The sequence below is a fragment of the Rhinatrema bivittatum genome, chromosome 8, assembly GCF_901001135.1.
Source record: "Rhinatrema bivittatum chromosome 8, aRhiBiv1.1, whole genome shotgun sequence".
In the NCBI taxonomy this organism is placed as follows: Eukaryota; Metazoa; Chordata; class Amphibia; order Gymnophiona; family Rhinatrematidae; genus Rhinatrema; species Rhinatrema bivittatum.
In genome coordinates, this window is record NC_042622.1 from 99,216,001 (window position 1) to 99,241,187 (window position 25,187).

The 25,187-nt window shown below is 44.8% G+C and overlaps 2 protein-coding genes across 3 annotated transcripts in view; both read right to left on the reverse strand.

Annotated features, from left to right (window-relative positions):
• The window catches only part of LOC115096864 (TNF receptor-associated factor 2-like), a 58,199-nt gene extending 56,320 nt beyond the window's left edge, over positions 1–1,879 (reverse strand). The window contains exon 1 of one of the 2 annotated variants that reach the window (XM_029612073.1): positions 1,512–1,877. The gene's annotated coding sequence lies outside the window, so the exon portion shown is untranslated. Of the gene's footprint in view, positions 1–1,511 lie in introns of both variants that reach the window. The other variant, XM_029612074.1, reaches the window with a different exon arrangement.
• Positions 1,880–11,756: 9,877 nt separating this feature from the next.
• The window catches only part of C5 (complement C5), a 128,095-nt gene continuing 114,664 nt past the window's right edge, over positions 11,757–25,187 (reverse strand). The window contains exons 36-41 of the mRNA XM_029613368.1: positions 23,648–23,753; positions 18,489–18,575; positions 17,595–17,684; positions 14,435–14,518; positions 13,636–13,774; positions 11,757–12,253 (exon numbers count right to left, since the gene is read on the reverse strand). Coding sequence (XP_029469228.1) covers positions 12,118–12,253; positions 13,636–13,774; positions 14,435–14,518; positions 17,595–17,684; positions 18,489–18,575; positions 23,648–23,753 — 642 coding nt within the window. The 3' untranslated portion in view covers positions 11,757–12,117. The remainder of the gene's footprint in view (positions 12,254–13,635; positions 13,775–14,434; positions 14,519–17,594; positions 17,685–18,488; positions 18,576–23,647; positions 23,754–25,187) is intronic.

Here is a 25,187-nt window from a genome sequence, read left to right on the forward strand (position 1 = left end):
TTCTTCCCTGTATCTTTCTGAGTGGGAAGCATCAGCAAGACAGAGCTCCCATAGTTTTCTTTCACTGATGAATCTCCTGCCAAGTGCAGTCATGAGCGTGACAGATGGGTCGCCATTAAAAATATAATTATCTCAAAATGCTTGTGCATGCTATTTTAATGCTAATAAAAACAAACTCCTAGTATTTGGGCAGGATTAATTCATTGCATAATTAGTAATCCCTCTGGTATTTGCCGTAGGGCTGGTTAGGCTTGTGATTGTGGATAGGAACTATTCTCCAAAGCTTGACTGTTTCCAGACTTTGCTGTTAAGTTCCAATACTTGGGCGCACCAGTATCAAATGTCGAGAAGCCAGCCTATGGTTGCTTGTAGTGATGCGAGGATTCTGGCACTGAATGAGCAGACACTGACTTTTCCAGGAATTGTCTCTGTGTCCAGTCTTAATCTCCATGCAGAGTCTTCTTTTCAACTGCTGGGCTTCTGTCCATCGGGCTGTATGGACGGGTTGCAGAACTGCTAATCAATCTGCTAATGCCAAGCTGTCTCTACGGACAAGATCTCATTTTCTTTAGCCCAAGCAGAGGAATAAGAGAACAGTGCCTGGAAATAGCCCATAGTTAATTACCAGTAGGCAATTAAAGCAAGCAACATCTGTAGGATCCCCCCACCTTTTCAGAGTTTTTTTTAATTTCACTCCTATTGAGATGTTAGTGTTTGATATTTCTGAAAGCTGTTCCTGCAGGGACAAGGTCATCATTTAGGAATTTATGTAAACTGTGAAGCTGTTGTTGATTCTCCGCAGAGCCCCATGCAGGCATCAGCTAACACATGTGAAGCAGGAATACAGCATGGACAGCTGAATGTGCAGATGCTCATCAGGTTCCCATGCTGGCATCACAGTACACATAAAGCATGAACACAGCATGAACAGATGAAGAGTGGATCTTCATCAGAGCCTCAGGCAGACAGAACAGCCCCATGCAGGCATCACAATGATACATGTAAAATGAAAACAGCACAGACAGCTGAAGAGCAGATCTTCATCAGAGCTCTATGCAGGTGTCACACTGATACAGGTGAACTGGGCTTTCAACTTGAAATCTGTAAAAACACTGGTGGATGGGGGCAAAGTCGAAGGAATGTGGCCCAGAAAGTGCACACCTTTTTTTCCCAAAAAGTGTAAAAATATAAGTAGTAAAGCATTTTAAGACCATATGGAAATTAATACATCTAAAAAGCAACACAGTGAAGAAACAAGCTGATATTTTGAAGACTTTAATTAATGCTCCGTCTTTTAAGACAATGTAAATAAACAAGTTTTTCTTCTCTTCTCTCGCCTAGTGGAAAAGGTTTTGATAAGCCTGAATCCACAAGATGCAAAGCCATTGGGACCAAGTACGAAAAGGAAAGCCAGGACCGGACAGATTGTGATTAAAACACTGCACTTACCAATTAAGAAATTTCGCTTAATCGTATCACTGCCTGCATACAGAAAGTAAACAAGAACTTACCCGCATGGGGAAGAATTAGAAATTCTTAGAACATCTGCCGCGAAAGGAAACGACCCTCTTCAATGGCTGGCAGCGGGTAGGGGATTCCCCCACATCACGTGCCAGTGGAAGGGAAGTCACAGAGACGCCTTTTCACTGGCAAGGCGCCGTTGCAGCTGCATCTCTGCCCTGTTCTTGAAAGCATTGCAAAGCTTTCTTTCGGTTCCTCCACACAGTGCGGCGCCCTCTGGTAACCGTCACTCCAAGGACTCAGAGCTGCTGCCCGAAATTTGGGCTTGCTCTGTCTGTAACATCCTCGGGCTCACTTTGCTCAACCAAACTTCAGCAGGAGCATCTGCCAAACGGATCCAGGTCACGTGTTTAATTCTGAGCCAATCTGGCTTTCCAGCCCTCTGTCTCAACACTGTCAACGCCTGCTTTAGCTGTCTCGGGAAGTAGGACTACAATTCCCGGAGTGCCTTGAGGTTTGAAGTTAGAAAGCTGGCTCAAAATCACACAGGTCACCTGGGCTCAGCAGCATAGGCATAATTTTGAGTGGGGCATGGTGGGGGTTGGGTTCCCGCAAATACAACAAGGTACTAGTGTTGAATCAGGCCCCCTCCACTAATATGCAATCCCTACGCTTCCCTTCCCCTAAAAAAATGAAGCCGGCAAACTTCGTCTATGCTCGGCGGACAGATACAAGAGAAGAGGGAGCGGGCAAAGTTACAGCGCAAAACACGGAACAATATATTTCATGCCAGCCCTGGTCCAGGGTGACCAGTTAAGCAAGGGTTCTCTCAACTCACTGCCCAGGACCTGCCCTGCCAGTCTGGTTGCCAGGCTATGTATAATGAATATGCATGAGATAGATTTGCATACACTGCTCCTCCTGCAGTCAAATCTGTCTCATGCATATGCATTTTGGATAGCCTGACAACCAAAAGAAATTCTGGAGAGATAGGAAGGGTCCTCGTGGGTCAAGGGCAGAGTGAGGGATAGACTTCAGCAAAGTCATTTCTAGGATTTAATAGAAAAGAATCTGATCGCTGTGCAGACACAAGAAGTAAAAAGTAAAAACTAAGCCAAAGGGACAAGCACAAAAATGAAGGTTTCCTGTAAATTGACCATTTATGCATCTAAAAAAAGTGGTGTGGAAGCTGCATCTTTCCTTGGAGAAGGATGTTTAGGGGAGGTTATAGTGCTCTGTCCTTTCACTTTGGGTCCCTAAATGTTTGACAGGAAATGAGTGATTTCATTTTCAACCGGTTGAACTCCCTCTACCCCCTCCACCTCTCTTCCCCCTTTCCTCCTTTCCCCCTGCCACACACACACATACTAACAAGTTGACATTTCTGGCACCCACTGCTCAAGTACTGGGACATTGAAAGTTTGGAGCTGAGGTACCCTTTGCGGAAATATCTGCACAGAATCATTCTCACTGCACCAAGTTCTAGCCAATCTATGACAAGCTCCTTTTCATTTTTGCAAAATGAGGAGTAAACCTAGGATAGTCTGAAGCTGAACATGTGTCTGGTATTGTCTTTTAATTATGGCTTGTCTCCAGTGTAAACAGCTCATATGTTTTGGTATCAAGTCCTTCCAACCTGTGACTTCCTGATTCTGCCTGTCATGCTCTGGGAGTTCCACAAGCACCACAGAGGAGCAAATGCTGCACTCCAAATATAATATCCAAGTCACCAGGGAGATGCAGAAACATAAAGTCAGTCCCAAACTTCAAAATTTGTACGAACAAATATTTAATTCATTATATCGGCAACTCCATCGCTTAAAAGACGCAAAAGTTTATTAACACGGCGTCCCCTGACACGGACCCGTGTTTCGCCAAACGCAGCTTCGTTGGGGGGGAACAGTAATTTCTTTGCGGTATTCAGAGCTTGCTCCCGCGCTCTGAGAAGCAAGAGCTCTTTGCACTGGATGCACACATACAACCTCTCACCAACTGGTAAATAATCATACATGTGACACACACACAGTGCAAAAGACTGAAAGGACCCCATCTCGGTGCTGGACTGCTGTCTACATCTTAATATCGTTGTGTTCTTAGTTAATTTAGGGGGTCACTTACTAAGCTGTGATATGGGTACAATGCACAAAACACAGCATTTATTGTGCAATATAGCCATAGTGCAGCAATATCATACAATATTCCCTATATCGAATGTTATTTTGGGGCAAAACATGCCCCTATTACAATGAACTGCTTTGCATGTGATTTGCATGCATACATTTTGCAAATACATGAAAATCAGCTAATGCATAGGTAGTCCTATGCAAATAAAACAATGCTTGCCAAAAATCTGACCAACCATGTTATTTTAATGTTTTTTAGGAGCTATAGATAAGTGATCCCAGATGTATTAGGTGCTAGTGCACTTCCTGATGAACCTGGGCTGCCTTTTAAAGAGCCTTATGACTCAAAACTACCTCCCGTAATAGTGATAGGGGCAAAAGCTAGTCAACACCATTTTGAAATATGGTGCCAACTGTCTAAGGTCCTAGGAGGTGCCTTGAGCCACTACTGGATCACCAAGGAACTTTTTAAAGATAAGGGTCTGGGGATAGGTGAGGCCCACTAGCCACCACAGAATTATTTTGACCTAAGGGGGAGTTGGGGGCCCACTAGACACCACGGTGGTTCATCTAATATATGGGGGGGGGGCTAGGAGTAGGATGCTGTGAAAGGGGATAACCAGGGGGTTGAACTGCAGGGGCTATTTTCTTAAAAGGGAAGAGGTTTGGGCAGGAGAGATGGGCATTACCGTACAACACTTGAAGCCTTTTTTTAATTAATATTTTTAGTATTGGGTGGTTGTGGTGGGCCCTCAGGGGCTATTTTACACTGTTACAGAGGGGGAATTTGAGACCGCTGTTGGCCCTTTAAGGCAAGAGTGGGCCCCTGGCAAAAGGGGCCACCATTGCATGATATTTCCCCTATGTTCACAACACTTTTTTCTCGTTGAATGTTTCCATGAGAAAAAATATTGTGGAGATAAGCTACAATATTTTCTCATGGAGGAGCTAAATATTGCAGGAATACCCTCCTGCAATATTTCACCCCTCCCCTGATAAAATATTGTGGCTTAGCATATAAACTCCTTAGGTTGCTAAGGTAGTAAGTGTAAACTAAAGTTCTTTATATGTATGTAATGTATTAAATGTTAAGTTGGCAAAGAACTCTAAAGGGTCAATTAATCTAGTGATAAGGGCTAGGTCACTCCCATGTTTTAGATAAATCCCTATTGGGCTGGATTTTCAAAACATTATGGGGCGGATTTTAAGAGCCCTGCTCGCCTAAATCCGCCCAAATCCTGGCGGATTTAGGCGAGCAGGGCCCTGCGCGCCGGTGAGCCTATTTTACATAGGCTCACCGGCGCGCGCAGACCCCGGGACTTGCGTAAGTCCCGGGGTTCGCCGAGGGGGGCGTGTCGGGGGGCGGGCCCGAACCGCGCGGCGTTTAGGGGGCGTGCCGGGAGCGTTTCGGGGGCGGACCCGGAGGCGTGGTTACGGCCCGGGGCGGCCTGGGGGCGTGGCCGCGCCCTCCGGACCCGCCCCCAGGTCGCGTCCCGGCGCGCAGGAGGCCCGCTGACGCGCGGGGATTTACGCCTCCCTCTGGGAGGCGTAAATCCCCCAACAAAGGTAAGGGGGGGGGCTTAGACAGGGCCGGGTGGGTGGGTTAGGTAGGGGAAGGGAGGGGAAGGTGAGGGGAGGGCAAAAGGAAGTTCCCTCCGAGGCCGCTCCGATTTCGGAGCGGCCTTGGAGGGAACGGGGGTAGGCTGCGCGGCTCGGCGCGCGCCGGCTATACAGAATTGATAGCCTTGCGTGCGCCGATCCAGGATTTTAGTGGATACGTGCGGCTCCGCGCGTATCTACTAAAGTCCAGCGTACTTTTGCTTGCGCCTGATGCGCCAGCAAAAGTAGGCCTATTCGCATAGTTTGAAAATCTACCCCTACATGCGTAAATCCAGAGGATGCACGTAAAGCCCCAGGACGCATCTAAGTCCCGGGGCTTTCAAAAAGGGGCGAGGATGGGGCGGGGATGGGCAGGGTCAGAGGCTCCCAGCACAGCGGCCATTTGCCGCTATGCCGGGGATCGCGCGCCGGCAGTTGGCTGGCGCGCGCAACTTACTTCAGCCCCAGGGCTGAAGTAAGTTTTAGAACAAACGAAAAAGAAAGAAAAAGGTAGCGGGGAAAGGGCGGCGGAGATAGGGGAAGGGAAGGGAAGGTGGGGTGGGAGGGTAGGGAAGTTCCCTCCGAGGCCACTCCGATTTTGGAGCGGCCTGGGAGGGAACGAGGGAAGGCAGTGCAGCTCGGCGCATGCAAGGTGCAGAATTGTGCACCCCCTTGCACGCGCACAAGTTATAAAAGCGGGTGTACATGTGGGTGCGCCGGGTAGCGCACGCACATGTACGCCCACGCGCTGTTGTGAAAATCTACCCCATTGTTTTTTGGTGTGAAAAATCAAGGAATCTGCTTAGGGGTAGATAGAAAAGAATTACCAACCTTTCTTTTCTTTTTTATCAGGCACACACACTTAGAATTACCTGCCTTTCCTTTTTAATGAAGCACAAAAACTAAAGATTAGTTTACTCCATAATCTCACTCTCCCCCAGAATTACCCAGAAAAGTGATATTCACTGATCCACTTCAGCCACCTGCAAATTCTTCTTCTGCTCTCAATGCTCTCTCAGGAGCATGTCTGTTGTTTTAATATTTTTTATATATAGTGCCATTCTTCCTCCCTTTCTTTCCAATGTATCCTTCCTGAATAGATTATAGCCTGGAATAACTATACCCCAATCATGGTTACCTGTGAGCAATACCATATCCAAATTGACCTATTTCATGACTGCCTCTTTTTCCATACTATGAGCATTAGAGTACATAGCATTCCAGATGTTGCCTTTTTCCCCATTTCTCTATGTAACCCATTTTTTTCTGGATTGGCATTGTCTTCAAGACAGCCCCAGTTACACTTCAAATGTGTAACTGGGGCTGTCTTCACTAGTTCTGCCTCCCCTTTTGATTGTCCCCAAGCTGTGACCTTCATAGCCCAGGCAGTGGTATGGTCTTTTTCTAGCTGTGTGCGTCTCTAACACTTAGTTGATGTTTGGTGATGCTTTGCTGCAGGGACAGATACTGGTTGTTGAAATGAAAATCTACTGATTTCTGCAAAGAGTTAAATCAAGGTCCAATCATCCAATAACTGTGTGATGTTACAGCTGCAGGTTGGTCCACTTCTGTACAGGTGCTCCTGAACTCAGGTTCCCTGGGCTTTAAGCGTATCACTCTTGTCTGAAGTGCACAAGTGTCCCAGGTGACTAGAGAAATCCTACCCACAACTTACTCTCTCTTAGCTCCCATTTACTCTCTCTTAGCTCCCACTTCTAGGAAAGGGTCCAACCATCTCAGACATCCTCTGGGGGAGATGCTGTTAGGATGGTATTTCCTGCTAGCTGTCTAATTCCTAAGGTAGGGATCTATGGCTATCTAGTGGGCGACTAGGGGGTACCCTCATCTATAAAGCTTAATGATTTACTTACTTGAGTTAAACTTTATTTCACACTTCATGCAAAATATTCTTCTGTGGATCATCTATTAGATGTTTAGGAAGGAAATGGTTTTGAAAAGAACATACACTTTCAACTGCTACTTACTATAGCATCACTTACTATAGCATCACTAAAGCATCACCTTCTCATAAAATACCCAGCATTTGTTTAGAGCCATACTTCGTTGTTCCTTAACAGTTTGAGATGTACAAAGTGAAACTCTTATGTAGAATGCAGTTGTACTTCCTGCACAATAAAGCATGTGTGTTTTATGTGAAGTAGCCTCAAGGTACTTTTTTTTGCTATAAGAACATGCCATACTGGGTCAGACCAAGGGTCCATCAAGCCCAGCATCCTGTTTCCAACAATGGCCAATCCAGGCCATAAGAACCTGGCAAGTACCCGAAAACTAAGTCTATTTCATGTTACCGTTGCTAGTAATAGCAGTGGCTATTTTCTAAGTCAACTTAATTAATAGCAGGTAATGGATTTCTCCTCCAAGAACGTATCCAATCCTTTTTTAAACACAGCTACACTAACTGCACTAACCACATCCTCTGGCAACAAATTCCAGAGTTTAATTGTGCGTTGAGTGAAAAAGAACTTTCTCTGATTAGTTTTAAATGTGCCACATGCTAATTTCATGGAGTGCCCCCTGGTCTTTCTATTATCCGAAAGAGTGAATAACTGATTCACTTTTACTTGTTCTAGACCTCTCATGATTTTAAACACCTCTATCATATCCCCCCTGAGCCATCTCTTATCCAATCTGAAAAGTCCTAACCTCTTTAGCCTTTCCTCATAGGGGAGCTGTTCCATCCCCTTTATCATTTTGGTCGCCCTTCTCTGTACCTTCTCCATCGCAACTATATCTTATTTGAGATGCGGCGACCAGAATTGTACACATTATTCAAGGTGTGGTCTCACCATGGAGCGATACAGACGCATTATGACATTTTCCGTTTTACTCACCATTCCTTTTCTAATAATTCCCAACATTCTGTTTGCTTTTTTGACTGCCGCAGCACACTGAACTGACGATTTCAATGTGTTATCCACTATGACGCCTAGATCCCTTTCTTGGGTGGTAGCTCCTAATATGGAACCCAACATTGTGTAATTATAGCATGGGTTATTTTTCCCTATATGCATCACCTTGCACTTATTCACATTAAATTTCATCTGCCATTTGGATGCTCAATTTTCCAGGCTCACGTCTTCCTGCAATTTATCACAATCTGCTTGTGATTTAATAACTACGCTGAACAATTTTGTATCATCTGCAAATTTGATTATCTCACTCGTCATATTTCTTTCCAGATCATTTATAAATATACTAGCCGTTAAGCCCGTAACAACGGGCTACATTTAAAAAAAAAATTTAGGTCCATTTCCTTCCCACTCCCTCCCCCTCATTCTCCCTCCCTCCCTCTAGTCTCCCTCCCCCCTCCCCTCACTCTCTCCTCTCCCCTCTATTCTCCCTCCCTCTCACCTTCCCCCCTCCCCTCTCCCTCTCCTCCCTCCCCCTCACTCTCCTCACTCTCTCCTCCCCTCCCTCTCTCCTCCCTCCCCTCACTCCCTCCCCCCCCCTTTCAGCTCATCCACAACCGATAATGGGGGCTGTCCCTCCCTCCCTCGCGTGCCGCCGACGCCGCTACTGCTCCTCCCGCTCCTGCTCATCGTCGCCGCTGCCACCGCTGCTCCTGCTCCTAGCGACCCAGCGCCATTTTTTTTTTCAGGCACTCTGGCCGACGTGCTCGCCGGTGCATGCGCGGTAGAGCTGCTCTCTACTGCGCATTTGCGACACATCGGTCAGGGCTCCCTTATCTAGTAGATTGAAAAGTAAGGGTCCCAATACAGATCGCTGAGGAACTCCACTGCCCACTCCTTCCTCTGGGAAAATTGTCCATTTAATCCTACTCTCTGTTTCCTGTCTTTTAGCCAGTTTGTAATCCACGAAAGGACATCGCCACCTATCCCATGACTTTTTACTTTTCCTAGAAGCCTCTCATGAGGAACTTTGTCAAACGCCTTCTGAAAATCCAAATACACTACATCTACCAGTTCACCTTTATCTATATGTTTATTAACTCCTTCAAAAAAGTGAAGCAGATTTATAAGGCAAGACTTGCCTTGGGTAAAGCCATGCTGACTTTGTTCCATTAAACCATGTCTTTCTATATGTGCTGTAGAGATGTGAATCGGGTGCTGGAATCCTGGGAAATTCCGTTTCCTGTGGTCCGGACAGTTTTTGTTTTCTGCTGTCCCGAGCCGAAACCCCCCCCCCCCCTTTAAATCTAATTATTTAGGATCTCCCACCCTCCCGACCCCCCCCAAACTTTCCTAAAGTACCAGTGGTCCAGCGGGGATCCCGGTAATGATCTCCCACTCTCAGGTCTTTGGCTGCCAGTAAACAAAATGGCGCCAGTGGCCCTTTGCCCTTACCATGTGACAGGAGCTATCGGTGCCATTGATCAGCCCCTGTCACATGGTAAGAGCAATGGACGGCTGGCGCTATCTTAAAAAATGGTGCGGGCCATCCATTGCTCCTACTATGTGAGCAGGAGCAGGAGATCGCTCCCCTCCCGGGACTCCCGCTGGACCACCAGGTACTTTAGGAAAGTTTTTGGGGGGTCAGAAGGGTGGGGGATTGCATATAGTTAGATCTATAGGGTCGGGGTAGGTTTTGGGGGTTTTTTTTCTGTGTGCCCTTTCTTCCCCCTGCCCCCAAAATGCTAAGAAAACCACACAAAAATTTCTTGGGGTTTTCCTATCATTTTCGGGGACCGCCGATACTTGACGGATTAGAAAATATTGTACGATATTTTCATCCCTAATGTTCTGTGATTTTGACAATTAGAACACTTGCCACTATTTTTCCTGGCACTAAAGTCAGGCTAACTGGTCTGTAGTTTCCCGGATTGCCCCTGGAGCCCTTTTTAAATATTGGGGTTACATTAGCCACCCGCCAGTCTTCTATGGTTTTACATTCTGTAGAAAAAATTTAAAAGCAGTGGCTCCCAAAGGAACCTTTATTGAGAGGTGTGCCAGCCTCCCTCCCGATGTCATCCTCCCAATGTTTTGGACTGCTGGGAATCTACAGGCAATAGAACATGGTGGCTCAATTGCCAATGCCAGTAATATGATTGCTTGGAGTTTGTTTCTTCAGCTTGGGAACAGCAGCATTAGCTTTGCCCTGGTTTCACATGGGAAATACACAAAGCTCTACAATAATTGGGCCAGCCCCATGATTCAGAATATCATCCTATGCACTGTGGTGCAAGGGGATCTAGATTTGGATCCTCATCTGTCAGGGCTGTCAGTTTTGGGCACAACGTGGAGGTAGTGTGCTCATGCATGGGTTGCCACTAGTACCTGTTGCGACCGTCGCTGCTTGATGTTCTCACTCCGCCCTCTTTACCTCTGTGGCAACTCCCTCCGAGTCTGATGGACGGCTGGCTGCTGCGGCGTCTTCATGCCGTCTCCCTCCGGCGTCCCTGGACAGGCTCGATGTTGCAGATCCGCCATGTTGCCTGAAGACCTAGGGCGCACGCTTTGATTGAAATACCAGCAAGAGCGCGAACCTAAGGGGCGTCCCCCTGAGATTACCTCATCCGCTTACAGTATTTAAAGGTCTCTATTTTCACTATCTAACTGAGTTAGCAAGGGTAAGGGGTTTGCTTCGGCTATACCTCCCAAGCTACTCTGCCTCCTCGGACTTACCAGAGGTAACTGCTCCTCGGGGGCCTCGATCTTTTTCTTTACTTTCAGATTACAGATAGGAACCAGTACTCGCTCCTCAAGGGCCCATGTTCCTGGACACTCTGAAGATTCTCTACTGCTTGGAAGCTATCGCTGCTACAAACAATTGTGAATTACCATTGCTCTCTCAGAGCTTTCCCTGGAACCAGGTACTCGCTCCTCGAGGGCCTAAACCTTTCCAGCTCCTGAGCTTCCTTGAGACCTTATGTGAGTTTTGTCATCTAGTTCTGTTCATGAACTCTGCCTACTCTGCCTACTCACTTTCTACAGTTTCTCAACAGCTCAGCCATCCTGGATCGCTGTTCCAGTAGCTGCCGGGCATATCAGCTCACTACTGTCACCTCTGGTGGTTTCAAAAACCTGTTTAATAAAAGAACTAATGTGTGTCTGTCTCCATACTCAAGCCTAGCCGGTAGTCCCTCTCGGAATATCCTCCCGGGAGCATGGTCATCTGCCACCAGCCCAGGGATCCACCCCCAACTATATCAGATTCATTACAGATTGCTACTCCTTAGCAAAACGATATCTGAGACACTACAAGATTGCTGACTCCTCCTCCTTTAGGAGCCATTAATAAAAGATTGCTAACGCCGCAGTCTAACTAACAGCAGATTTACATCAGTACCACTACTGCAGTGATCTCTGCTGTCCAATCAGCAGAGCTGATAGTACACCTTAGAACAGGGCTGACAACTCCAGGCCTCAAAAGCCTGATTTTCAGAATATGCACAATAAATATGCATGAAATAAATTTATATATAAAGTTGACAGTGCATGCATATCTTTGTGAATATCCTGAAAACAAGGCCTGTGTGGCTCTTGAGGATTGGAGTTTGCCACCTTTGTCTTAGATGAACTGCCCCAGGCCAGGTGGGAGCCACTGAAACACCCAGGCAAGTCATCTGGGGAAGAGAAAGAAAAGATGGCAGGATTAAAGTGAGAACTTTTTTTAAAAAAAATACAATAATCAGGCACACATTTACTATAAGTCAAGTTTTTTTCCTTAATTTTCCTGGCATTAAGATAGTGTATGTGAGACAAAATACTTCTACATACTTCTGTCGCATCCTGTCATGTTTCTCTGTCATTTATAGTGTTTATTGCAAAATGTGTCAAATAACTGGGGATAAGAGCAAATACAATAATAACAGATAAGGAAATAAACTGTTTCTAAGCTAAAATGCAAGTGGCTGAAAAATGTTAAGGGAATAGTCCAAGAACTGCAAGTCTTCAACTGTCTTCTTGAAACCAGTGCTGTTGGCAGCGTTACACAGTGAATGATTCTGAGCATGTTAACATCCAAAAAGAAGGATATTTTCAGAAAATTCATCCAGAGTGTTCACAAAGGTTTTACACATGGCGGCATCACAGTCTGCTTCTGTAGGCCACCATTCAATCCAGGTCATGGAGTCTAAAGGATACTCATACCTACAAAAGAGAAAAGAGTATGGCAAAACTTAGACCACTAGTGTGGAAATCCCTTCCTCTGGGGGAAAAGTCTTTAAACCATACCAACTGTAAGAGAGACCTGGAAGTGTCAATAGGCACACTAGGCCTGTGCCTTGGGTGGCAAAAGTCTCCTGAAGGGATGGCAGGCCAGCTGAAGATTTACTGCCTACAGCTGTGCTGCATCTTACTCAGCAAAGGACAACCCCTTGCTTCCTGATCTAGCTCCTCCCCTCCCAAGCAGCTTGCTGGGAACAGGATGAGAGGGAAGTGAGTGTGGAGTACACAAAGCAAAGGGGGATCATTTTGGTAAGGTTAGGAGAGTCTGAATGGGGATCCTTGAGTGTAGGAAGAGGCTGAGGGATGACAGTGGATCAGCTGGTTGAGAAGGTGGCACCGTGTGGGTGTGTTTGTGTGTGTGAGAGAGAGAGAAATGCTTGGTATTGGTGTGTGTGTGTGTGTGTGTGTGTGTGTGTGTGGGCGCCAGATTGTGAGGGTCCACTGAATCACCCAGGCAAGTCCTCTGGGGAAGAGAAAGAAAAGATGGCAGGATTAATAGAGAACATTTTTTAAAAAGCAATAATCAAGCACATTTATTTTCCTGACATAGTGAGCATCTTTTCTCATCTTGCTGTGAAATTCTCATTAAACCAGGATTTAGGAAATCCAGAGTAAAGATGCCCATTTTATCAGGCAAGCAAAAAGGAGATTTTGAGCAACTTCAAATGAAGAAATGATGTTCAACACAGCCATATGCAAAGCAAAGAAATCCCCCCCAATACAGATCCTTATTTTGAAACACGGACCTGTGTCAGGTTGATGAGATGCCATGGAGATATTTTTGGAAGTCACCTTCACTAATCAGATAAGTTATTATTTTATATGTACATAAAAAATGGGCTGTGATTAAATGGACTGTGACCTATGATTAGTGAAAAGGCAAATGAAGGCCATGCAACTGGGAGTGGCTAGTTTAATGGTTGCCATTAATATACCTTAATAGAGCTTGGTGGATAGTGTTGAATGGTGATGGGAGGATCTACCTGGTTGTGTATGATCTCCCTCTTGTATTGACTCATACTTATTGGTGGGTTGTCTAAAACAATATCCATGGTTGTCCTCCTTTCATTACTGTTCAGCACCACAAATAGATTAAGTTCACACCCTTTAAGGAATTTGTTTATCGTGAAAATTACTGAAATCAATAAGAAGGGAGGTCACTTGCCTCTGCCTTGATTATTTTTATATCCCAACCAGAATTGTTTGGCTCTTCCCTGTCTGGTGGGTCCTAGTGATGAACCTTTATGAAAGACTTTCAAGAAAACCCCTTGAAAACTTCCAAAGAAACGACCAAGAGCACTCACCGAAAGCTAAAGAAGCTTTGGATTTGGAGACCCTCTTTGCCCATGATCAGATACTGATTTCCTCCGTTCAGCTCAACATCAGAGCAGGTCTTCTTTTTAATAAAAGCTACTTCTGTGTTTCTTTTCACAAAGCTTTCCCCTGACGGTAGGAAAGGGAATGGATTTAGAAGCAGTTCTTTCAGTAATTAAGCAAAAAATAAAACTCAAGTCGCCACCTGCAGTCTTACAGCAGGGTCCAGAATGGGAAGCAAATAAAAGCAAAACTGAAGCTAACAAGATAGAAAACAAAAATCTTCAGGCAGAACTACTGGAGCTCACTTTCTGGGATGTACACGTGCCCATGTCCGCGGTCTGCAGATACTGGATGTAGGAATACAAAACAAAACCCACCCTGTCAGAGTTCTTGGGTCCCCCCCTGACATCTCCTGAAAATTTGATGTGAATGGGACACCAATTACAAAAGTTATTGGGGGGGGGGGGGGGAATCTTAGAGCAAAATCATAAGCCATCTTTGCCCTTGGAACGTAGGATAAAAACGGTAGCTAAATAAATAAATAAATGTTAATCCTGCTAAAGGCTGTTTCTCTAGTCTTCCATTTTCTTCTGCCTCTTTCTTGCCCTTTGCTGCATTGTTAGGAACTTAGCAAGCCACGTCACATCCCACAGCCTGGAGAACTCATCTGTCAAAGACAGAGGGGCTAAAAACTCTCACTGCCTGGAAGTCTGGTTTCACCATCACCTCTCTACATTAGTATTCACTTCTGTCTCATTTCTCTGAGCAAGATGTGAACGTCCTGACCTTTCTTGTAGATATCCTGAAGGGTTGCAGCGTATTTCATAAAATTGCCATCTTCAGTAGAAGACACGATCATAACCTTATAGGCTGGAAAGGAAAGAAGTAGATGCTTGATATCACTTCAGAAAGCAGACAGGAAAGCAATAAGCATGGCTTGAACTGAGATAAAATATGGCATCCCTACAGGATCCCAACAAACTTCCAATTATATTGAGTAATACACATGCAGCCACTTCTGGGGTGGATAATTTGACAATGCACTGGGAGCTGAAAATCATTTTTCCCCATCAAGCCAGAATAGGAAGAACGCTTCTGGAAAAACGTGGGATTCACAGATTTTGTAGCCTAGCTTATACCAATGATTTATTTTCTCGGCACTGCTAATGTCTCTGTTTTTGATATTTTCCCTTTCTGAAAAAGAAAAGTTTTACATACATGTTGAAATCATAGACCAAACCAAAGCTAAGTGTGCTGAGGTCAGGTTCTGCTGGTTGGTGCAATTTGTGTGGTTATCTTTATATTATAGTTTCATTTCTGGAACCTAAGAGCATTTGTAGTACTGAAAATCTGATCACGCACTCCCATGAATGTAAAATGCTCGTTGTAAATAGCAGTTGACCCAGGTACAATGAACTGTGAGAAAAATTCCCTTCACAGAGCGGCTAAGTACCTGTAGGCTTCCACAGCGTGCACACTTTTAGGTGTTGGAAAAAGGAGGCCTTGCTATAGGCATCTTTTAGGATTCCAACTAGTTCCAGATTTTCAGGACAGGGACTTGTAATTCTGATTTCCCTACTGCAGTTGTTAAGAAAAGCAAAACTACAAGTCCCTGCATGCTATGTGGTAAAACCAGGACTGGATGAATCTGTCCTGAAAATATGGAGCCAGCTGGCAACTCTAGCATGTTTAGGTCAGAGAAGGAGAAACAGTGTGTTGCGGTTCCCACCGCCCCTCTCATGTTCGGGCTCAGGCCCGCTTACCGTCGCTTCAGCTCCCTTAGGAAACCGCTTGAATCCAGGCTCAATAGGGCCGCCGGCCGAGGACTCCCCACGAGGAAGACGCCATTACAGGCCTATCCCTGCCTGGCCCCGTGCGCGCGTGCGAGAAGAGTCTTCTTAAGCGCACAGCACCCAGAAGCCCAGCTCCGCCTCGCTTACTGACGTCATGCTGTACTCCAGATTTAACCGGCGTCCAGTCCCTCACTAGACGCCTTGCAACGAGGTTTCCTGCTGACTAGTTGCTTCCTGTTCCTGTTCTTACTTGCTGCTCTCGTTGTCTCCTGGTTCCTGACCCCGGTTTGCCTCACGGACTTCTCGCCAGCTTGCTGCCTGCCTTGACCCCGGTTTGCCACACGGACTTCTCGCCAGCTTGCTGCCTGCCTTGACCCCGGTTTGCCACACGGACTTCTCGCCAGCCTGCCGCCTGCCTTGACCCCAGGTTGCCTCACGGACCTCTCGCTAGCCAGCTGACTGCCTCGGTCCCGGTTCACCCGGACCCCTGTGCTGGTCACTCTACTCTCCTGCTCCCGGGTAGGCCCACAGCCTGGCCTCCTACCCTCGGCCGGTTCAGACCCCGCCTTCATCAGTGACCCGCCGGCTACCCAGTTCCCTGACTCTTCTCTGGCAGCCATTCTTGAACTCTCTGAACCCTCTGGACTATCTTGAACTGTGCTAGTCCCCAGAGCCCGGGTTCCTACGGGCCCCTCCCGGGCGGGGGGGGGGATTCCAGGCTCCGGGTGTTCCTGCCAAGCTCTGACTCCGCCTCCCGGCCTGCTCCGTGTTTACCTGCAGGTCGGCCCAAGGGTCCACCTCTTGCTTGCCCACTGCCCAGTCATAACACAGTGTGCATAGATTTGGTTTTCAATTGAATGCATGCTGTTTTGATCCCCAGCTGCAAAGTGCACAGCTGCTTTTAGTGCATGTACTTTGCATTTACTCATTTTCAGAAAGAAACAATGTGGGTAGTTAGTTTGTTTTTGAAAATGTCTTTAAAGTACATGCGTTAAAAGCACCGTCATAGGGCCTCATTTTCGAAAGTATCGCAGGCCTGCGATACTTTAGGTAATGAGGGGCGGGGGGGCCGAAACGGGGGGCGGTCCTGCGCTAGCCGGCAGCGATCGCACCACTGCGGTGCGATCGCTGCCGGTTTCGCACCCAATAGCGCCACCATAGAAGGTGTAGCTCTTGGGCGCGAAATAGGACGCGAAAAGGCCCTTACCTTTTCGTCGTCCACGGCGTCTTCGCGGCGTCGGCCCCGGTGACGCCACGACTCCTCCTCTTCCGGGGCCGACACCGCCCCCATCTTGGAATCGCACGCGATAAGGGACTTTTCGCGTGCGAAACATCCCTTATCGCGTGCGATCCGTCTGGTAAATGACCCCCAGAGTTTGCAACTATAGGGGCTATTTGAAAACTGGTCCCGGTTGTGTTATTCTTAGGGATCAGACAAGCCAGTCCAATTTATAATATATAATAATATTTTCTTTTTGTAGACTACCTTTCCAATTTTAGTTTAAAGTGGTTTATAATATTTTTTCAGGTCTGATAAGTCCAGGTTCCAAAGAGCTTACAATTTAGGTGGGCTCCTGAGGCAATGGGAGATAAAGTGACTTGCCCAAACTCACAAGTAGAGTCAATGGGGAAAGTGAGGTTTGAATGTGGGTTTCCCAGGTTCATAGCCCATTCCTCTAACCACAATTCCACTTCTTCCCCCACCCCCTCTCCATTCATGAGATTTTTAAATTTATTTTTAAAGGAAGAAAATTGGTATGAACTACAAATGCCATTTGACTTTAAGGAGAAAAGACAGGTCTTGCTCTGATTACATTTTCAGAAATTATTACAGAGCTCGGTCACTGGAACCGCATAGGCCTACAAACTCCAGAACTACATAGGCCACAAACTCCAGATTAAGTTTGGAATAACCCTTTTATTATCTGGATATCCAACCCCAAACAAAGAACAAAAGTGACCAACAACAGAAGGGGGATGGATTAATACAGTAAAAAAAAAAAAAGGAAGACAATAATATCTGCCTTAGCTTTAATGAATTTCTGGGCAATCAATGGGCAAAATTCAGAAAATACAGATTTTCTTAGTCCCCATCTATTGAGTATACTTGATAATACATTATTTATTGATATTATTACTTATCATGATTTTACCATAGACTGTGTCACTCAGGCAAGCTTTATCTCTTCTTTTATCCGCAGTTATGGATAAATCCATTGCATTCTGCATCTGGCTGCATTCCGCTGTATTTGGAGAGAATTAGCAGTAGTGATAGATGACCAAAGGTTGCTATCATTGGGCAGACAATATCATGTGACCAGATGGCCAGTTATTGCATCATAAGGGACCAGTAGCAGTCACAGATCTCTGGGCATCAGAGCTCACAACTTTAAACTCATTCCACTGGCCTTTCTTTAGCTCTATTGATGGTCTCAATACCATATTATATCTGATTTATTATAAAAAGAAAATTAGTAATGAGTTTCAGGGCATTAAGGAGACCTAGAACATTAGATGTCACTTCGCGTTAAAGAGATTGATAAAAAGGAAGTAACTGGAATGGTATTCAGATATAATATACATTCTTTAAATAAAGTTCTAAGAATTTTAGGTCACTACTAATTAAATTTTAAAAACTACAGTGTGTAGCTCTGGATAATTTTTATTGGAAAAGTGGTAAAAAAAACAACTAATTAAATTAGAATTAAAAAAACCCTTGGTATATGAAAAGAAAGAATTCACATATGAGCATATAATAATATTGCTTTTGAACACACAACACAAAGCATGGATTGCTGCTTATATAAATGTATTTTATGTTACATGTTATGTTCTCTCGCCTTGAGCCTTTGGGGGGAGGTAAACAGTAAACATAAATACATGTATACTACTTGGATTCTTAGGCTATAGGAGATAAATTAAATCCAATAAATAATAAAAATTAGAGTAATAAATACTCATACTTATTGTTTTGTTATTTGCAAATACATCAGATCTACAGCACCCCCAACTCCCAATTACAACTGTACTTGAGTTCTTGGTTTTACCTTCCATGCATTTACACTCATCTCCTTGGCACAATTTCACCAGATGTTCATCTCCATATGGGTTATAAAATATGGTGCATTGTTTATCTACAGGATCAAAAAAATAAATCCAATGCATATATTAGTTATGACTGAGCTGCAATGACTGAACACGCCTTGTATGCATTCCCTACATCCAAACTCAGAATGGCATTTGGTGAGAGAAAGAGTGATTGATTTATTTGGTGGCCTCCAGAAGAGAACTCATAGTGGAATATATTGAGCCCACACAGAGGTATATGTACAATGAATATTTGATAAATGATTAATTTTAACATTGAGCTCAACTATGGTAGTCATAGGAAAGTCATTTTAAAGAAGTGGCTCTTTAAGTAGGAGTATGACATGGACAACCGCAGGGCGTCCTGAACCGAAGGAGGGAGATTGTTCCAAAGGTGAGGTGCAAGAAGACAGAGTGTGCAAAATCATAAAGAGGCTTGTTTAGTGCACAGAACTGAGAGCACAGTTCAGTGCTAATGGTTTGAGAAACATCATGGGGAGTGGCAAAAGACAAGGGTAGAAAAGTATGGTGAAGCCAGGCTGTGTATGCATTTGATGGCAAAGACTAATAGTCTCAACTGATGGAGATAGTGAACAGGGTAGCAGGAGCCTGAAAAAGCAGGCAAACAGCAGAGCTTTGGAGAAAATGGTGAGGTCATAATGAGAAAGGAAGAAGCCTATATAGGAATGACTGCAGTACTCCAAATGACAGAAGAGAGTTTGAAATAGTGGCATCAGGTGCAACGGAAGGACTAGGTGAACTAAGTAGATGGCTGGGGCACCACCATTCTAGTAGCGGCAGAGCAATGTCACCTCCTCCTTCCCGACCCCATGGCCTGGAAGAGGAAGAGGTGTCTGTGCTGGAAGGAGAAGGTGATATGGCCGCTTTTCTCAGGAGCATGAGCATAACATAAGAATTGCATCAAGCCCAGTATTCTGTTTCCATAAATGGCCAAACCAGGTCACAAGTACCAGGCAAGATCCCAAGCAGTAGGTAAATAACATGCTATTATCACTTAAGGATAAGTAGTGACTTTCCTCATGTCTATCCGGTTTATAACAGTTTATGAACTTCTCCTCCAGGAACTTGTCCAAACCTTTCTTAAACCCAGCTACACTAACTGCCTTAACCTTTGTTGCGACCGTCGCTGCCTGACGTCTCCACTCCACCCACCTTACCTCTTTGGCGACTCCCTCTTTGGTTGATGGAAGTTTGGCTGCCACGGCGTCATCTTGCCAACCTCCTCCGGCATTCCCGGACCGGCTAGACACTGCCTTCCGCCATGTTCTCCTGAGGTCTAAGGGCGCACGGCACGGCCCCGACTCAAGTACCAGCTGTGGCACGAACCTCAGGGGCGTCCTCCTGAGATGACGTCATCCTCACCGGATACTTAAGGTCTTCGTTTTTGTTAGCTGTTCGCGTTAGCAAGGGGGATTCCTCCAGGTATCGCTGCGGATGGGATTCGCTCTCCGCTTACTTTGCTACTCTGCCTCCTCGGACTTTACCAGGGGTACCCGCTCCTCGGGGGCCTCGCTCTCTTACTTTTCAGGTCGCAGTCTGGAACCGGTACTCGCTCCTCGAGGGCCCACGTTTCCGGACCTGCTACCGAATACAACTTCTGCCAGGAAATCACCGCTGCCTACAACACCAGTGAGTTACCATCTCTCTCTCAGAGCTTTCCCGGAACCCCCGCTGAACGACCTCCTGCAGTCGATCTCCTGCCGGCGCCATTTTCCGTACGGAAAACGATTCGCGGCAAGAAATCGCTTCCTGAACCCCGCTGGACTCCCAGAAACTTTTGGCCAGCTTGGGGGGGCCTCCTGACCCCCACAAGACTTGCCAAAAGTCCAGCGGGGGTCCGGAACGACCTCCTGCGTCGAATCGTTTTGTCTATGGCCGCCGCCATTTTGCGGCGGCCATTTTGCAAAATGGCGCCGGCTGAAGACAACAGGATTCAATTGAGGGGGCCGTTCCGGACCGCCGCCGTTCTGGACCACCGCTGGATCCCCAGGTAATTTAAAGCATTTGGGGGGGGTTCGGGAGGGTAGGGGATTTAATTTAAAGGGTCGGGGGTGGGTTTTAGGGGGTTTTAGTGTGCCGGTTTTCCTGCCCTCCCTTCCCCCGATTTACGATTTTTTAACGATAAATCGGGGGAATTGGTATTGTATCGTGGCCCTAACGATTTTTGACGATTTAAAATATATCGGACAATATTTTAAATCGTCAAAAAACGATTCACATCCCTACTGCCTACTCACTATCTCAGTTTCTCTACAGCTCAGCCATCCTGGGATCGCTGATCCAGTGCCTGAGGGACTACAGCCTAGCCGGGCTCTTCCAGCTCACTACTGCCACCACTGGTGGTACAATATACAGTTTAATAAAAGATCTAGTGTGTGTCTCCCAACTCTGAGCCTGACCGGTGGTCCCTTTCGGGATCTTCCCCCGGGGGCATGGTCATCTGCCACCGGCCCAAGGATCCACCCACAATTATCACAAATAATAACAACCTTATTCTTCAGCAATGAATTCCAGAACTTGATTGTGTGTTGAGTGAAATTTTTTTTATCCAATTTGTTTTAAATGTGCTATTTACTAAGGACATGGAGTATCCCCTAGTTTTTGTATTTTTTTTAAAGAATAAATAACCGATTCACATTTACTCATTCTATTCCACTCATGATTTTATAGACCTCTACATATCCCACATCAGCCATCTCTTCTCCAAGCTGAACAGCCCTAACCTCTTTAGCCTTTCCTCATAGGGGAGCTGTTCCATCCATTTTATCATTTTGATCACCCTTATCTGTACCTTTTTCAGTAAAGCAATATCTTTTTTTGAGATGCAGTGACCAGAACTGTATACAATATTCTAGGTACAGTCTCACAATGCAGCAATACAGAAGTATTATCACATTCTCTGTGGCAGTGCAGCGGGCCTGCATTGCCACGGAGATTAAAAGCCGGCTGGAGCAGAAGGCTGGGGCCACTGGGCTTGCACAGCATCAGAAGGCTGGAGCTGCTGGGCCCACATGGCATCAGGAGCAGAAGGCTGAAGCCACTGGGTCTGTGTGGTATGGAAACAGAAGGTTGAAGCTGCGGGGCCCACACAGCATCTACAGCAGAAGATTAGTACAGTAGGTGCACCATGTGGGGAGCAAAGGTAGCAAGCTTGTGTGGCCATGGAAAGCAGCAGAAGAATCAAACAGTGCATTGGGAGTGAGGGGAGCAGAAGGCGGAAGCAGCAGACCACACAGACAAGGAAGCAGAAGCAGGATGGAGCAGTAGGCTTGAAGCAATAGGAGAGTCCTGTCCATGGTGGGCTGAAGGAGGAGGCTGCTGCTCCTTGTGTTTCTGGAGAGGGGAAAAAGTGAGTGATTGAGAAAGTGAGCATGTGTGAGCATGTGACTGAGCATTTGTGAGCATGTTAGTGTGTCTGTGTACATGAACATCTCTGTGTGTGATTGTATGTGAGAGAATGTTTGTGTGATTGTATGTATGTGTATGTGAGCATATATGTGTGTATATGTGTGTGTAATTGCACATTTGTGAGCATACTTGTGTGATTGTGTGTGAGAGCATGTGTGTGTGTGTGTATGAGAAAAAGAAGAGAAAGTTTGTGATATTAAACCTCTCTCCCCCCCTGCTAATCCAGAAAAGTCTTAGGATACCTGGAAATCAAAAGTTTCCAGGTATGGAGAGCGGGGGATTTTTAAAATCGTTAATAGTTTTAATTATTGGAGTTATTTGATGTGTATGATGTTTTGAAATATTTTATTGGTGTTGGGAAAATTTTATGAGTTTTTAATTATTTGATGTTCTGTACATCAGCTATTTTGAAATATTTATTCTTGTTATTAGTATGGTTTTACAGTTATTAATGTTTTATATTTTTTCATTGTATTGTTTGATGTTTTATAAGGAATGATGATGTTTCTGATTTTCCATTGATGCCCTGAAAACAGAGTTTGCCTTGTTGCAGTTTCTGATTCAGTTGTTGTCTGCACATTTCTATTTGTACTTTATGGTCTCTTTATTTTGTATTTGGTGAGGGTCAGTCTATGTTCAGAATGTGTGATCGAGGTGAGGTATTCGGTTAGCGAGTAGTTTCTGTAGGGTTCTCTATTTTCCTAATAGGATATGTATTGGTGTTTTAAAGCTTGGTGTAATATTTGCACTGTTGCTTTTTCAAACTTAGGTTTGTTACTGGTTGGGTGCTGGCAGTTAGTTCTGTTTTGGTATGAGAGTTTTACTATATTGTAATTGTAATTTGTTTACTCATGGCTTTCTGAGGGCTAAGCCCACACCCAGCATGCAATACACTAGGCCTAATACCATATGGGTTTCAGGTGGGAGGCAGGGAGTGCCAAGCTGAAAGGTTCACCTAATACCTTCACATCAGCCTTGAGTAGCATGTTGCACTCAATGAAAGGATGGGGCAAACTTTGTGATTATACTAGAGAAGAAAGCCCAGAGAAGAAAAGATGCTAGAGCTGTGAGGTAGCACAGAGACTAGAGAGTCAAGATTCCCCTCAAGATCTCTGTCAGAGGGGACAGGGTTAACAGAAAGAAAATCAGTGGAAGCTTGTGGCACCTGGCTACCAGGCAGTGAAAGTGCGTTGGATTTTTTGACCAGATAAGACAAAGTCTCTCTCCTGAAAGAGAGCTATGAGCTCAGATATTATTACCATTCTATTACAGATGGAAGTTTATTCTTTTCAGGGAATATTTCATAAATTGCAAACTGATAGACAACATTTGATTTCCCTACAAGCTTAGATTAATTTCCTTTTTACTATAATCTAACAGGGTAAAGTGCAGTGGTAGGACATAAACAAATAGGTTAAAGTATTTAGGTTTCTTCTGTGAGCTCACTACAGGTCTGGCTCCTATAGCACCAGCAGAATCCCCATTGCAAACCTGAATGGTCTCACACGAACATAAGAAAAGCCATATTGAGTCAGATCAAAGGTCCATCAGCCTCCTGATCACTGTAAATGTCAATTCTGTAGCAAGCAAGGGGTCCTAATGATAGACTATCTGCCCATTACTGTCTGTGTTACACAAGTTACATTGCTGTGTGCATTTAAACAAACAGTTATGAGAAGATGCAGGTTACCTGGGGCATGGAATTCATAGACAGTAAATGGTGAGGGGTTCAACATCCCTACATGAAATATTTCCTTCACTCGGAACGCAACACACAGGAAATCATTTGATGGAATCTGTAAGAGGAGCAAAGAGTTGACAAAAAGAGCTTAGGTGAGGCCAGTAGCATCTCTAAACAGCATTATTTGGGGGGGGGGGGGAGCAGGTCAAAGTGTCATTTCTACAAATCAGGCTCATCCCCACAGCATAGTCCTCTGCCTTTCTATTGACTGTAATGAAAAATCCCCAATTGCCTTTGGCGCAAATTTGAAAACCTCCTCAGTAAAAAGAAAATTAAAACTGATATCTTCTTTCAACCAGTTCTTCAATATAAATACCAGAGCAAAGGATGGAGTCTATGCATGAAGTGATAAAATCTCAATATAAAAACCTGTACCTCCAGTTCTGTAATATACTTTGCTTCTATAGAAATTTGTCCTACAAAAGATTTTAGAGGTTTTCCCTTACAACCCACCATACAAAATAAAATTTTCAAATTCTGCTATCACCTCAGTAACAGCAACACAAACACCTTCCACTGCAAGATACTTTGTGAAGTAACACAAAACTCTCCAAAAAAAAAAAAAATTACTCAGAACCTGTGTAGCAACCCTGTCATACAGCAGACAGCACTAACTCCCAGAATTCAAACAGCAATAACCCTTCCTAGGAAAGACAGCATTGCAATATTACACCGGGTCTGGAACAACAATGCAGCTCCTGTGTGGAAAACACAATAAGCTATACTGCAACAGATCCTTAATGAAGCTACACGCTAGCAGAATCCCTCACTTCAGTCACACATGCAGAATACAGACAGACCTTCACCAAATCGAATAAAGTGACCATAAAACATAAACAGAAATGTGCCAACAAACTGAACTGAAAACCGCAACAAGCCAGACTCTGTATGTCGTGCAACAATGGAAAAGTTAAAATATAACCATTCCTCATAAAATATCAAACAATAAAATCAAGAAATATAAAACATCAATTTTCTTTTTAATTTTTTATTTATGCATTTACAATACAAGCAAGATAAAATCTTGACAGAAAACCGATATTGGCATACGAACACAAAAAAAAATGTTAATCACCACTATTAATAGGACAACTCAATTATACTCAATACCCTTTCAAGTCCTCAAATACAGGAGAGATTCAAGTTCACAACCCAAGGAAATATATTATTTAATAGAAAGAAAAGGAAATGATCAATTAGCAAACAACAGCCATATCACAATATTGGGAACAGCTTAAGAGTTATTATGGCTGGGGATTATCAGAAGAGTTGACAGATGGTATTTTACCAATCAGAAATTGGGTCAGCTGAGGGGGGGGGGGGTCAATAAATATAAATGAATTATTTTGATATTTAACCATGCATTTGCAGGGATATTTGAGGAAAAAATACCCCCTATTTGTTGAACTTGAGATTTCATTAACAGGAATTGTTTACGCTTTTTTTGGATTTGTCTTGAGACATCTGGAAAAACTTTTACTTTAAACTG